At 34.4% G+C, this 16,239-nt stretch overlaps 1 protein-coding gene across 1 annotated transcript in view; it reads right to left on the bottom strand.

Annotated features, from left to right (window-relative positions):
- LOC150086169 (uncharacterized) overlaps nt 1–16,239 on the bottom strand; it is a 249,210-nt gene that overhangs the window by 199,506 nt on the left and 33,465 nt on the right. Inside the window, exons 2-3 of the mRNA XM_090374434.1 lie at nt 9,503–9,594; nt 1,310–3,550 (exon numbers count right to left, since the gene is read on the bottom strand). Of these exons, the coding sequence (XP_090230560.1) occupies nt 1,310–3,550; nt 9,503–9,594 (2,333 nt within the window). The remainder of the gene's footprint in view (nt 1–1,309; nt 3,551–9,502; nt 9,595–16,239) is intronic.

Here is a 16,239-nt window from a genome sequence, read left to right on the forward strand (position 1 = left end):
GTGTTAACTGAAGTGAAAAGTATATATAGTTATCTTCTTATCAAGTATTTACTAAGATTATAACTTTATAGAACACAACATATAAAACTCTATAGTTTTACATTCTTGAAACTTAGCCATTCAGTTAAATTAAAACTGTATAATATTTATTTCTCTTCTCCTGCATACTTTTAAATATCGTTTCTCTCTCCCTCTCTCTCTCTCTCTATATATATATATATATATATATATATATATATATATATATCCAAGTATGAAAAAGCAAATAATAAATTTTATAATAAATATAAATATTATATTAAATAGTCACATAACCAATTAATGCCATCTAAGACGATTAAACATTACATCGGTCTGTATATTAACATTTTAATGGTATTTTTTATATTTTTTTATAATTTATTGCTTATGTCATGACATATATTTATATTTTTTTTCCAGGTCACGTTGGGTACCTGCAATGGTTTTTGGTTTACCTGATAAGCTAGTATATCATATTTTACCTTTAAAAACTCTTACCACTATTAACTTAACTCATATTCATATATATATATCTGTTCACAAGAAATACCACATTCATGAGTTTTACATAATACATGCAATGCATGCACCGAATGTCCAAAGTTAACATTACTGCATAACAATACTCCAATAAAATTACATTTAATCTATGAATTTCTTTTTTCCATATAATTTGTATGGAAAAAACAAATAATAATTCCCAGATTTCTGTCTGTCTGATTTTAATGAAATTTGGGATGGCTCAACAAATCTTTCTACATAAACCAAATATAAAATTTCATGAAAATCCATCCACTGAAAGTTCTTCTGTTACATGCAGATGGACACAGTGAAGACAACAGAGCTTATGCATATATGCTAATGCACCTAAAAAATGTAATAAAATAAAAAATATGGAGAAACTTAATATACTTCACTAAAATAATATATATGTACTATTTTTATATTTCTTGATTCTATTTATTAGAGGGTGCATTTCACCCACATGTAAGAGGGCAGCAAGTACTGTCCAAGTGCTAAAAGCCACCACATAATATAAATAGATGGCATTATATACTAAAATATATAAATGATGGAACTATTTAATTTTCATTCATTTTACTTTAAAAGGTGACATTTTGCAAAATTACTGAAATTAACAAGAATTCAGAAGATCAAACCAAGTTCATAATCAAAATTTTGTAAATTTAGAAAGTACTGCACAAGCAAGTTATTAAGAAAGACCCACTAATATTTGAAACTACATTTAGTATATAAAAAAAAAAAAGGGGGGTTTTTTTAAACTTACCTCCATTTTCATTTCTTGTAGCCAACCCTTCTGGCTCACAGGACTGTTCTTTCTGATCTTCACTCTCTGGTGTTGTTGACAAATCTTCAATTCCGAGGTCGGTGGGTGAAGTTTTAGGTTTAACAGTAACACGTGCTGATAAATTTAAAGATGTAGGTCGTGGTATGCGGGGAGCATGGGAAACACTCTGATCTTGTAAACTAGATCCTCCTCCAGATACTGAAGATTCTGTTGAATCAAGGATAAGCCTACTATCTTCATCACTGTGAGCATTTATTTCTTCATCTTTTAACACAACAGATGTTTTACTTTCATCCACACTTCCTTCTTCCAATTCCTTGGCTGTGCTGCATGTTTTTATTAATGCCACAGACATCTCCTCTGTCTGTGGGTCCTGATAATGCTTATCCAATGCTATATTTATACATTTAGATTCCAATCCAGATGTTAAATCTGAAGATAAGTTACGCTCACTACATTCTTGCAATGACACCTCAAAATTAGATGTGCATGGATCTTGGTTGCAGTTCTGTCCATTTCCTACAACAAGCCCACTACTAATAATAAAATCCCTCTTTTTTGGACGGGCACCTGTACAAATTTTGTTGTTTTCAAGGAGCAAATGTTCTATTTTTTGAATGTCTAGCTGCAGCTCTTTCTGATCATCTAAATTCTGCACATTTTTACCTAGAGATTCCTTATTTTTATCCATTTCACTCTGTGTCTGATTTGATGATTTTGCTACACTAGTTGGGATGCTTACAGAATTCAACTTAATTTCATCTGTACAGTTTGCATCTGTCCGATCTAAAGTTACAGAATCCTGAGGCTCTGGTATATGACTGGTAGTATGTACATTATCCAGACTAGAATATACATTGTCCTTTTCATCACAGGCATGTTCTGAAGAAGGCTGTATCTGTTGGTGATTACTATAGTTTAAATCACCCTCTTGCAAGCTCACACCAGAATCTTTATCTTGCAATTCCTCAACACTATCTATCATATTACCCAGATACTCATCCACTTCCTGAAGATTAATATCCTTTTCTTCTATATTTAAAAACCCAACAGTAGGTTGAATTTCATTCTGCCCAGGAGAGCAAGAAACTCCTTGATCTTCATAAACTTTTTCTTCAAATAAATTAATGCTTTGCTGATGTATAGGGTCAGTTTTACTTGTGTAAACATCATGAGATTCTACTTTTAATACACAGTCACCTTCAGTGTCACATTGTTTAGTGTCTTTCTTAAATACATCAACAGGTTCAACCTTGTCTAATAATTTAGTGTCTGGCTCAGGGTGAACAGGAAAAACATTTTCGCCATGCAAAGTAGTGGAATTTAACTGGTAAAGTTCATTTGGTAAATGATTGGTATATTTTCCTTCAGCATCTTCCCTTACTTGGTTACTACATTTCTGTTTGGAATCCAGAAACTGCACCAAACAACTTTCCTTATCTGTATCTGGGATTGACAATTCTTCAAATAAAGTTTTTTCATTCTGGGAAGAATTACATTTCTCATATGAGAATGGTTTATCTAACGTACTATTTTTGTGAGTTACAGAAAGTGTATTAATATCAGAACATGATACACTATTTTCTTTATCTATAGTATTTCCATTTTTACCACTTAAACTAGAAGGTTGCACTCTTTGTGAAGGAATTAACTGTATTTCAATCTCTGACGTTGAGAGTCCATTTGGTGAAGCATCCACAGAGTTCAAATTATTTACAGAGATACAGAGAACATCCTCATCATCCTTTAAATGATAGCCATTTGATTCTGATTCTGATAAATGAGGTATAACAGCAGGAGTATAAACTGCTTTATTTAAAGTTCTAACGTCATCTAAGTTAGATTCACTTTGTGATGACCTAGAATTCGGTAAAATATCACCTGCTACATGGAATGATTTATTATACAATTTACTATCACTATTATTAAATTGGGCATGTGGTTGTAATAATGGATAAGATAATAATGTGCTTGATTTGAGGTTGGCAGCAAAGTCAGCCTCACTCAAGTCTATTTCAGGAAAGTGTTCTGAACAAACATACTGTGAATTCAGTGGAGCTAATGTTTGATGGATATAGTGTAACTGGTCTTGTCTATGATGAAAATTATCAGATATTAAAGTCCTAGCTACATTGTTCCTTTTTATTTTTCCAGCTGGATTTGTTCTCCATGGCTCAATTACACTTCCACTAGGCCTGTTTTGTTGGGACACAGTTATATCTGTATAGAGAAAATGAGAAGGAAAAAAAATCAGATTTCATTATAAAATAAGTTCTACCATGCAAAATCAAATATTTTACAAGATAAATAATAACACTTCACTATAATCCAACATTTTCATCATAAGACCACTGAAATAAAATTTTCTAAAACAAAGCATAATTAACAATCAAAAAAATTTGAATGTCAAAATGCTATATCTTTCGTTTCCATTTAAGATTTTTTAAACAATCTTCTTATCTTCAAATCAACAGAAATAAAAAATCAAAATGTGAAAACTGTTCACTGACAGTTAAGAAATAGAGAACTAATCATAGGCCAACTGACTTCATTTCTTTCTTAACAAAATCTGAAATTACAAATTAATATTAAGCTGCTAAATAAAGCTATTATTACTTTTTCCATGTATAGTCACACAAATCTGTATATCAGAATGACCACCGATATACAGTAGTAGTCATAGTGGTGGAGGCATGTGATGCAATAAAGCAAGCGTATGAAGCATCAGACAAAAAAAAAAAAAAAAAAAGTCACATTAATTTCGCAAGCAAAAGAATCCCATAAGAATTCAGCATGCTCAAACCATTCAAGGCCTTATACACCTCAATCAGATCACCTCGCAGGTGCCTTGTCTCCAGCCGCTGCAATTTGCATAACTTAAGCCTTTCTTGGTAAGAGGACCCCTTCATTCTCCTCACTAATCTTGTTGCCCTTCTCTGTACACACTCAAGCAACTCTACATCCTTCCTAAAATTAGGCCTCCAGACTTGTATGCAGTACTCAAGGCATGGCCTGACCATTGCCTTATACACTGGTATAATTGCCTTCTTTTCCCTACTAGCAAAATTCCTCTATATCATTGACAATACCCCATGACCTGCTCAGGCAGCCTGTCTGCATTGCTCAGAAAACTTCATATCTGACTGCACAAATTACTGCCAGGTCTTTTTCATTTTCTACCACCCTAAGTGTAGTAACATGCAGTTGGTACGTTTCTCTGGGGGTTAATTCTACCCATATGCAGTACTTTGCATTTGTCAATGTTAAACTTCAGTTGCCACTTCTCAGCCCATTTGCCCAACTTTTCTAGATCCTGTTGCAGTAGCTAAAGGATCTAGAAAAAGTGGCATTAGTATTAAAGTACTAAGTGGGGATTAGAGAGGGTTAGATAAAAGGTAGGATATCCTCACTATACATAATATTTAGCATGTGGGGTCCCCATAAAAAAAATAAAATTGCCACACGAAAATTTCATTGGTAAAAGTATGAATTCAAAACAAACTATAACTGATATAGCTTATCATTAATTTTACATCCTGTATAAATTAAGCCTTTCATTAACCCTTTCTGGAGTACATACATACATTCATATATATATATTTTTGTATGTAGGTACATATGTGATGTGTGGACACTGAAGGAAATACTTTTATAACGACACATTACATTAAATGAAGGTCATTTAAAGTACAGTAAACCCCCGCCATTCGCGGTTTCGTGTATTCGCGGTCGCTGATTTAATATAAAATGAAAAAATGTGAATATAAAAAAATGTGAATTTTAAAGTGCCGTGAACGTTTTCCGCCATAAAAAACATGGGCGTGGCTAAAATTATCTTTCCCGGTCAAAACAGCGCTCAATGGGTGGGGGGGAGAGGGGTAACAAAATCGCGAGCGTGGATGTTTCTCGCTAATCCTTATTCAGTATGTGTTATGCGCTTGTCATGGAAGGTTTCGTCGTTTGCTTTTAATTTATATGCTTATAAATTGAATAAATTTATCAATTTATAAATTGATATGCTAACAAAAGTGATAAATGTACTGTTTTGCAGTATAAAACAGACTTTTTCAAGTGTGTTAACGGAAGAAAGTGACTTTATTGTGGACAAGTTCTTTCTAACCTGTACAAAAATATGGCTACGAATAACAAGGGAAATGTGAAAAGATCAAAGAAGATGATAACATTAGCGAATAAAATTAAGTTATTTGATAAAATTTCTAATGGTGAAAGTGTCTCCTCAGTGGCAAACATTATAAAATCAATGAGTCAACGGTACGATCAATCAAAAAATCAGAAGAAAAAATCCGCCGTAGTGTCCATGAAAACGTGCTAATTGCTTCAAAAATTTGCTATGTAACTCGTGATGTTAAATTAGAAAAAATGGAAAAGCTTTAAATCTGTGGATAGAAGACCGAACTCAAAATAAAATTCCGTTAAGTTCACTCATCATTCGTGAAAAGGCAAAACCCTTTTATCAACACTTTAGCGAAACTGTCAATAGTACTGGCTGGATAAGTTTTTTTTAGCTAGCAAAGGCGCTAGTTTGAAAAATTTGTTTGAAATTTCTAATCAATATTACATTTAATATTAAATTGTTTCTTATTTTCATTTCAATGCCATATGCTTGCATTTCACTATGTACTGTCTATGTACATAGTCATATTATGAAGGTACATATAATACATGCATAGACAAAATTTTAGACTAGTTTTTATATATTTCGCACTTTGGAACGGAACCCCTTTATTACTATGGGAGCCATAACTCAGTATTCGCGTTTTCGGTATTCGCGGCATTTCTCAGGAACGTAATCCCCGCGAATAGCGGGGGTTTACTGTATATATCTGAAATGACCTTCAATGTGTCTATTAACATACAAATTATTTTAAAATTTTTCTACACATGCCACCATCTCTTATCTGTGCTTCCATATATGAGCCCCTTCACACATATTTCCTGAAAATTACAATCTACAAAAATTCAAGTCCAGGGTCAATAAGTATCTTCTTTCATCTTCTCAACCTTCAATCCATGCATGGTACTAAGTATTATTAGTAGTGGCACATGATGAAAGAAAGCAAGCTTATAAAGCATCAGCAAAAAAAAAGGAACTCCCACATCAACTGTTCATCTCCTCCAATAATCAGTTTAATTCTTCCTTGAATTTATTCAAACTATCCACTTCCACAACAACAGATGGAAGTTTGTTCCAACAATCAACAACCTGCTGGGTAAAGCCAAATCTTCACACATTTATCCTGCAACCATCCTTCCTCAATTTGAATTTCTTTCATGTTTAGGCTTTTCATATACAGCAATACCTCACACAGCACGGCTTCAAACAGCACAGATTTCACTATAACACGGTTTTCAATTAAGTTTAAGTCGAAAATTTACTGTACATATTAAAACTCATTCAATAGCCTAGACACTTACTCTACATATATGCTACATTGTCATAGCCTAGGTATGCATAAATATATGCTGCGGTACCAACTCTATTGTCTCACATGCACGTGCCAATAGCTCCCTTTGGGCAGTCAGCAGCAATATGCAACAGTGTTCAGTATTCTTAATTCCATCCTGAGGAGATGATGTGATAGCTTTTCAAGCTTTTCATTTCACAATTTATTTTTTACCCTTAGAAGGGTACGATCAAAACTATATTTGCATCTTGGCTAGAAATCACTGCCACCAACAAGCATTCTGTTTGGCAACATGTTTTGCCCATTTGGCAAATGATTTCGCTGGTTTTGAATTGCAAATTCAGACAATTACTGAAGATGTTGTGAAGATTAGAAGAGACTTGGGATTCGAAACTTTGGACATTGCCAATGAATGTGACTGCAAATGACTTAGATGATGCAACTCTCCTTGAAATTGATGAGCAAACTGCATATGAAGAAGAGGAAAACAATTCTGAAATGGAACCAAAAGAATTTTCAACAGAATAATTGGAGAAATTTTTTTGGGAGAGTTGACATGGCCTGCGAGCTGATTATGAATGGAGATCCGGATGTTGAACATAGCATCAAAATACGGAAAATTTTACAAGATGGAATTCGATGCCACAAAGACTTGTACGCCAAGAAAAAGAAGAGATGACTTCACCAGACTTTATTATCGAAATACCTAAATAAACAAAGCTTTTTTTCTCATCTCTCATTTGTTACCTTTTCATTAATAAAATTTTTGCAATATTTTTTATTTCAAATCCTTTTAATTGGCTATCAAGTGCAAATTGTTTATAGATTTATTATAATTTGTTTATCAACTGTTTCTCTGGCACGCATTCAGTTAAAACCCATTATAATTATACCTCAATCAGTATAGTTTCACAAAACACGGAACAGTTTCGGTACCAATTATCAGTGCTATGCGGGGTATTGCTGTGTATATACAGTAAACCCCCACTATTTGTGGGGGTTACGTTCCTGAGAAATGCCACGAATACTGAGTTATGGCTCCCATAGTGATAAAGGGGTTCCGTTCAAAGTATGAAATATATAAGAAAAACTAGTCTAAAATTTTGTCTATGTATGTATTATATGTACCTTCAGAATATGACTATGTACATAGACAGTACATAGTGAAATGCAAGCATATGGCATCGAAATTAAAATAAGAAACTATTTAATATTAAATGTAATATTCATTTGAAATTTCAAACAAATCTTTCAAACTAGTGTCTTTGCTAGCTAAAAAAAACTTATCCCGCCAGTGCTATCACCAGTTTCGCTAAAGTGTTGATAAAGGAGTTTTGCCTTTTCACGAATGATGAGTGAACTTAACAGAATTTTATTTTGAGTTCGGTCTTCTATCCACAGATTTAAAGCCTTTTCCATTTTTTTTCTAATTTAACATCACGAGTTACAGAGCATTTTTGAAGCAATTAGCGCGTTTTCATGGACACTACGGCGGATTTTTTCTTCTGATTTTTTGATTGATCATACCGTTGACTCATTGATTTTATGTTTTGCCACTGAGGAGACACTTCCACCATTAGAAATTTTGTCTAATAACTCAATTTTATTATTATTATTAATAGTCATATGGTACAAGGAAGCCTGAGGTTTATGCTGCACCAGGAAAAAAAAAAATTCCCAAGTTACCCTGAGAGAGAGAGAGAGAGAGAGAGAGAGAGAGAGAGAGAGAGTCAAAAATAGAAGGGAATCACCAAGAAAGAGAAGAATGATGATATCCAGCTCAGGACCCTGGGTGTGCCAAGCCCATACTCACCAGATGAGCCCCCTGGGTTAATCATCACCTACTTTGATCTTTTCACATTTCCCTTGTTATTTGTAGCCATATTTTTGTACGGATTAAAAAGAACTTGTCCACAATAAAGTTACTTTCTTCCGTTAACACACTCGAAAAAGTCTGTTTTACACTGCAAAATGGTAGATTTATCACTTTTGTGAGCATATCAATTTATAAGCATATAAATTAAAAGCAAACGATGAAACCTTCCATGACAAGCGCATAACACATACCGAACAAGGATTAGCGAGAAACATCCAGGTTCGCGATTTTGTCACCCCTCTCCCTCAGCCCACTGAGCGCTGTTTTGACCGGGAAAGATGATTTTAGCCACACCTGTGTTTTTTTTTATGGCAGAAAATGTTCACGGTGCTTTAAAATTCACATTTTTTTAAGGTTTCATTTTATATTAAATCAGCGACCGCGAATAAAGATATCACGAATAGCGGGGGTTTTCTGTATATATATATATATATATATAAAAAGGAAAGAAAGAAGAAACACATGAATCAGTTAGTCCTAAGGAATTCCTACGAATTTTTCTAAAAGTGGAGTCCATGTGGATAACAGTGAAACATGGGCCAGTCAGCTCTGTACGAACATTGTCTCTAAATTATTCTCACAATGAAAAAGAGCTCATTTCTTAGAGCTTGAAGCACATGTGCAAATGCATGTAAGAGACAAGTTATGCATCTTATCTTACACCTAAACATGTTTAAAACACTCTTCAAAAAGTTTTAAATGGAATTTTACCATACTCCCTTATATAATAAAACTTCAGGCACTGATTACAAACAAATGTAAAATCAAATTCATTATCTAATATACAAATTCATATCTAATTTTTCTAGAATTAAATATTGTTTACCTTTGCATTACATTTCCATTAATTACTAACTGCTACTTTCTTACCTTCACTTCTTTCAAATTCATCCAGAGCCTGGTCAATATCAAATGTGAAGTTCTCCATATCTGTTCCCTTCAAGTAGAAATTATCATCTTCTCTATAAAAGGTAGTAAAGTTATTCAACTAATAACAATAGCTTTCTTTATTCATACAATTATATTTCTATAAACAGGATATAAAACTGAAGATCTCAAAACTACAATTAAAAGTTTCTAAGTATTCTTCCGGTACTCATCTGAAAGAGCTCTATTTATTTGTTTATTATTATTTTTTTTTAACTTATATATCCAGATTTATATAATGAAAACAAACTATTGATGTGGAGAGGGGAAAATGATTTGCAGATTATTTTGTTTCAAATACACAGCCAGAAAAGTTTACATCAGTGAACTGTGATATGCCACTTCGATACTTGAAATTTACAATGATGCATTCTTCAATTGGTTTGCTTCTCTGGAGAAGAAAAACCAGAGTTTCCTTGAGGGAAAAACCCCACAACCTTTAACAAAGACTAACTCACCTGATCCAACCAAAGCTCCTTCCATCAGTGATAGGATCTGACCATTGAACCTTTCTAAAACACTAAATGTAAATTTGCATGAAAATAAGCTGAGGTAAATGCACACATTTTCAACAGTTTATCAATTTATGTATATACTAGGTAGCCAGTTTATTCAGTACACCCTTCTCCCTATCATTTCAGGAATCAACCACTCCATCTTAAACATGTCCAAACAGAACTATATAAAAGATATGGGCAGATACACCAAGGGATGGTTTCCATTTGAAATTCAGCTAAACAGAGGGCTAAAATTGTGACCTAAGTAACTTGAGTGTTTGTTTGTTATTTGGTTTTTAGGAGCATTAGCAACTAAGGCCATATTGCTCTGGGGATATGCGATGGTCATTCCCTGACCTTTCCACATCCTCCGTATTTGGTGGTCATGGGCTCGAACCCCGGTCCAATCAAGAAGTGTGTGCTACGCACTGCTGCTCCTGCCCACCGAGGCACCAATTTGAGTGTGGTGCAATAATCAGTACCAGATGTACAGGGCAAATATCATATGTCAGTGTAAAGCTACTGGAGTGATCACATAACAGTATCTAGAGTGTATCAAGGATACAATAAGTACCAGTAAACATGACTAAAAAAAACAACTTGGACATGAAAGGCAAATAGGGGGTGAAAAACACTGAATCACAGAAGCTACTAAGCTTTTGATACCAATTAAGAGATATTGTACCAGGTTTAGATCTAAATTTAGGTCTGCACTGATAAAACTTGTGGCAGAGAAGAAAAATACATGTTATAATTATAAATTAGTAAGGGACATAGAAACCTGTGGTAAGTACAAACTAGTCTGCAACCAAGTCACTAGGGGAGCTAGGCAAGCTAAGGCAGATTATGAGAAGTTTTTTGCACTCTTTGGCTAAGAATGTTTTGCTTATGTTATAAGGGGTGAAACACATTGGCCCAATAGATGGCTTAACTACTGATCATCATGTTCAGATTGATGACAAGCTGAATCAATATTTTGCATCTACAATCACCCACAAAGAAGTTTTTGGGATGAGAATACCAGAGGTACATCAAGTTATACTGGGAGCTAAATTATTTTGTGATAACTGAGAAGAAAGTGGAAAAGAAATTGAGGCTAAAAGTAAATAAGGCACCTGGTACTCATGGGATCTATCCAATTATATTAAAAAAAGTGGCAAAAGAGGTAAGCAAACCTGCAGCCTTAATTATGACAGCATCCTTTGATTCGGGTGAGGTTCCTATTTACTATAGATATACAAATGTCTCCCCATTCACAAAAGGGATTAAAGTGAGTAATTACAGGCAAGTAAGTAAGTTTGACTTCTGTTGCAGGGAAAATAATTGAATCACTGATTAAAAAAGTAATGCAGAAACATCTAGAAAGGAATGCAGTATACTAGAATCACAGCATGGATTTGTAAGGGGGAATCTTGTCTGACCAATCTGATTAGACACTATGATAGAGTAACAAAGGAACTGGATGCAAAACATAATTTTGACATCACATACTTAGATGTCATAAACACTTTCAATACTGTTCCATATGAAAGATTGTTATTGTTATTTGGTTTTTTTTTTTTAGGAGCACCATATGAAAGAATGCTGTTGAAAGAATGGAATTAGGGGAAGTTACTGTTATAAATAAAGGGATGGTTGAGTGGGAGAATAAAGAGAGTGGTTATCAATGGGCACTGCTCTTCTTGGATTAATGTTATTAGCAGTGTCTCGGGGTTCAGTGTTGAACCCTTTGTTGTTTTCAATTTTTATTAATGATATTGATGAAGGAATATCGGGCTTCATGTTTAAGTTTGCAGATGATACAGGGTGGTTAAATTAAGACTAATCACCAAATACTATTATAAGAAGATCTGAAATATTAGGCATATCAGCTGAGAAGTGGCTTGGTTTGGTTTTTTTTTTTTTAGGAGCATTAGCAACTAAGGCCATATTGCTCCGGGATATGCGGTGGTCATTTCCTGACCTTTCCGCATCTTCCGTATTTGGTGGTGACGGGCTCGAACCCCGGTCTAATCAAGAAACATGTGCTACGCACTGCTGCTCCTTCCCACCTGGCTACGGAGGCGCCACTGAGAAGTGGCAAATGAAGTTTAAAATTAACAAATGTATTGTACTGCATATGGGTACAGTAATCCCAGATTAACATGTGAACTGTGTGGTGCCCCCACTAAAGGTAGTTGAGAATGAAAAAGACCTAGGGATAATTGTGCAATCCAAAATGTTCTTTGAGCAGCCAGACACACTGCTAGGAAAGCTCACAGGGTTTTGTCAATATTTTTGTCAAAGAATTTTACCAACCAGGATAAGGAAGTAATTATTCTGCTATATAAGGCAATGGTCAGGCCACACCTCGAGTACTGCAATACAGAACTGCAATCCCCGTTTTAGAAGGCTGTGGATCCCTTGGAACAGGTGCAGAGAAGAGCAATGAGACTAGTATGGGGAACAAAAGGACATTCTTACCAAAGAAAGACCAGTTCTGCAAAATACATCTGGAAACTAATCACCTGCAAAGAGATCTAAGATGTTTAAAGTTTTGAATGGATTGAGTAAGGCTAAATGTTGATGGAATATAATCTCAGACAACACATGTAAGGGGACACAATTTTAAACTGAGGAAGTATGGCTGCAAGATAGATGCACAGAAATTTGCTTTCAACCAGAGGGTAACTGACTCTCCAATTTCCATCTGGTGGTGGTGGTGGTGGTGGCGGCAAATGATGCAAGAAAGCAAGCTCTTATATAGCATCAGCCAAAAAAAAAAAAAAAAAAACTTCGCCCACCATCCTTCCTCAACTTGAATTTATGTCCCCCTCATGTGTGTAGTCTCAGCAAGTGGAAGAATGCCATTAACATTCAGCTTACTCAATTCATTCAAGGCTTTAAAAACACCTCAATCAGATCTCCCTCCAGGTGCCTAGCTCGAGATGACGCGCAATTTACAGAACTGAAGCCTTTCCTAGTAACAGCACCATTTTGTTTCCCTTCACCAATCTGGTTGCCCTTCTCTGCACCCGTTCCAGCAAATATACATCTTTCTTAAAGTGAGGCCTATATCATTGACATACAGACATGATGTTATGGAAGTGAGCAGTTGGAATAAATTTAAGAAAGAATTACATAATTTATTAGAGGCAATGGACAGGTTATGGGGTAAGGTTGTTTTTTTGTTTTGTTTTTTTAAGCTGATGCTGCATAAGCTTGCTTCCTTGCATCACTGCCAAATATAAATACTCAGATCACTTGATCAAATAAAATTAGGAAAGAAGAACATATGTTTAAATTTCTCAGATTATTAAACAAATCTTTTTTGATTCAATAAACCAAAATTATGATTCTAATAACTGTAAAATCTTGCAGTATAACATATAAAGGATTCAGATTTTAAAGTTTTGATTCAATAAATAAAATGGCTGATTCAACTAACCCTGTTATAATAAGTGAAACTCACTGTGCATTTTGGAATCGTTCTATAGATTTCAATTTTGGTTGTTAATCTAAATTATACAAAGAAGTAAACCTTTTCTCCCAAAAGAAAAAAATCACCTTTCCCATCACCAAAAAATGACCATCAAATTTCATTCTGAACTTAATCAAGCTCTCTGCCTCTGCTACCTTGGTAGGCTATTTATTCTAATAATCTCAACTGAACTTTAATCCTACTGAATGTAATCTTTCATTTAGGGAAAAGAAATCCCAGAGTTATTTACAGACTAAGAAACACAGTAATTAAATGTAGTTCAGAATAAGAAATATTTTGGGGTTATGACATAGCAGACATGGTGTCTTTCTTGCAGTGTAAACAGGTGGTCAAGAAGGATTAGGGTGTATTATCAGTGATTTATAGGATCTTTGCTACCAGGGAGAAGGAAGTTAATATCCCTTTCATAAAAGAATGGTGAGAACCACATTTGGAATACTGTATTAAGATCTTGCCTCTAGGCCTAAAAAAAAAAAAAAACTCAGAACTTCTATACACCAGCACTGGTGATTGTGCTGGAGTATAAACACAAACATTTTTTTTAGTTGAGGTATAGAGTCTGACAAAATTCAAGGTGGAACTGTATAGTCACTTTTAAGTGATGGGCAAACTGTGATATAGTTTTTTTTTTTTAGCCAATGAAAAATAAGTCTGCATGCTGATTAGCATTACCATTATTAATAAGACCAAATAATGCAAGGAAGTGAACAGTTCTGCATCAGTCAAAAAAATAAAATAATAAATAACAATTATATAAAATCAAATAAAACAATATTCATACTATTCCCATTTCCACACGGTAACCATCCAATTCTACTTTATTAGCAGGGTCACTGCCTTCAGCCATATTGGGAGACAATTTATTTCAATAACCCACCTGCCCATAAATGAACTTTATGAGATCCAGTCTTTTGTTATTCCCTGAGAATTTACATTTGTGCCCCCCAGTTCTTGTCTCATCTACAAGGAAGAACAGACCTTCATAATTCATTTTACTCAATCCCTTCAGCAATGTATACACCTCAATCAGCTTTCCCTTAGATGTCTGGCTGTCAAACTTCCAGGTCTATGCCTTCAAAGCCATTCTTAATATGTGCATTGACTAGCACTCATCACTAATCTCATCGTCTTTTTTGAACAGTCTCCAGAAATTTTCTATCTGTTTTTAGGTGCTGTCTCTGGAGCTGAATACATTATTCCAAATACAGCCTAATCATCATCTTATATAGAGGATAATGATGTCCCTCTCCCCACTAGCAAAAGTCCTATAAATAATATATTGGGCACCATGTGCCTTATTAGCTGCCTGTTTATACTTCATGTCAGATTGAACTGCAACACCTAGGTCTTTTTTTTAATTTAAATTTCATGAGGTCTAGCCATCTGTTTCCCTAAAATTTCATATACAAGCCCCTAGGTTCTGTCTGACTAGTAAGAATATACTCAACCTCATTCATTTCATTGAATCCCCTTCAGAGCCTTATATGCTTCAGATTCCCCATACCCTAAAGTAATCCCTAAATCTTTTTCATCATCAGCCAAATTAAACTCCCCACTCCACCACAGTCAGTAAGTTACCTGGTTTTCTGTTCCACAGGTGCAAGGCATTAGTTGCCAATTTTCAGACAACCATCTGTAAAAGGTACACAACCTTTTCAACTATATAGCTGGATTCTAATCATTAACCCAATGATAGTGGCACCCAAAATATAGAAAAAACAGTGGCAGGTCAACCAATATGTGTCAAACTTTCATTTTAATTTCTCGAAAATGTTTTGGGTTTTTTTTTTAAGAGAACATCCAGTTTGATTTTCCAACCTATGTGAAAACAATAATAAATCTTTCAAAAACAACTGGGGCAAGACTGTAAATGTTTATTGAACTAGTGGGAGAAGAAAAACAAGCAAATTATATATTATAAACAAACATAACATCTGTGCTTGTAAGTACCATGCATCTTCAAGCAAAAAGCCAAATAGTTGCAGCTCACTTGATCAGTTCAATTTCTGTTTGAAAACCTTAAAAAAATCATTTTGGAAGCTAATGCAGTAAAAGTTTTTTTTTTATATTTAGGAAGGTAGCAAAGATTTTTGATTTTTAATGGTTAATGTTAATTAATGGTTAAAGCAAGAACATTATTTTTAAGGATCATCTATCAGGTGACCTACAACCCTTCACCAGGTTAACTGACCTCCCAAACTTCAAATCATCAGAAAACTTTGACAGCTACCCTGTAATTGTCAATCTCATTACAGAAGATTAGAAATAAGATGGTGGGGTGGGGACACTAAATTAATCACTGAGAGATACCATGTTAGTCCACTCTGAAGAATCCCCATTTGTGACCACCCCTACTGCTATCTTTAAGTCAACCCCTGATCCACCCAAGTACCTTCCTTACAATTCCAATTTTTGTCAGTTTATACAATACCTCATGAGGGAGTAGGTATATTTAGATTAGCTGAACCCTAATGCATAGTTGGATTTTGGCAACCCTTACTTCTATAAAGCTATTATACATTATCAGAACCATTCTTGAATATATGTTTGTTCACAATATTGGCCTCAAGTTTTACATATACAAAAATTAATTATATATTAATTGCAAAGCTTCAACCAACAACTGAGTTCATAATATTAACCTAAATTTTAACAAGTCATGTAATTATGAAATTAATTAATGCATTTGTGCAAATGGCTGA

This window comes from Mastigoproctus giganteus, chromosome 5 (assembly GCF_048544385.1).
Source record: "Mastigoproctus giganteus isolate SK-2022 chromosome 5, ASM4854438v1, whole genome shotgun sequence".
NCBI lineage: Eukaryota > Metazoa > Arthropoda > Arachnida > Uropygi > Thelyphonidae > Mastigoproctus > Mastigoproctus giganteus.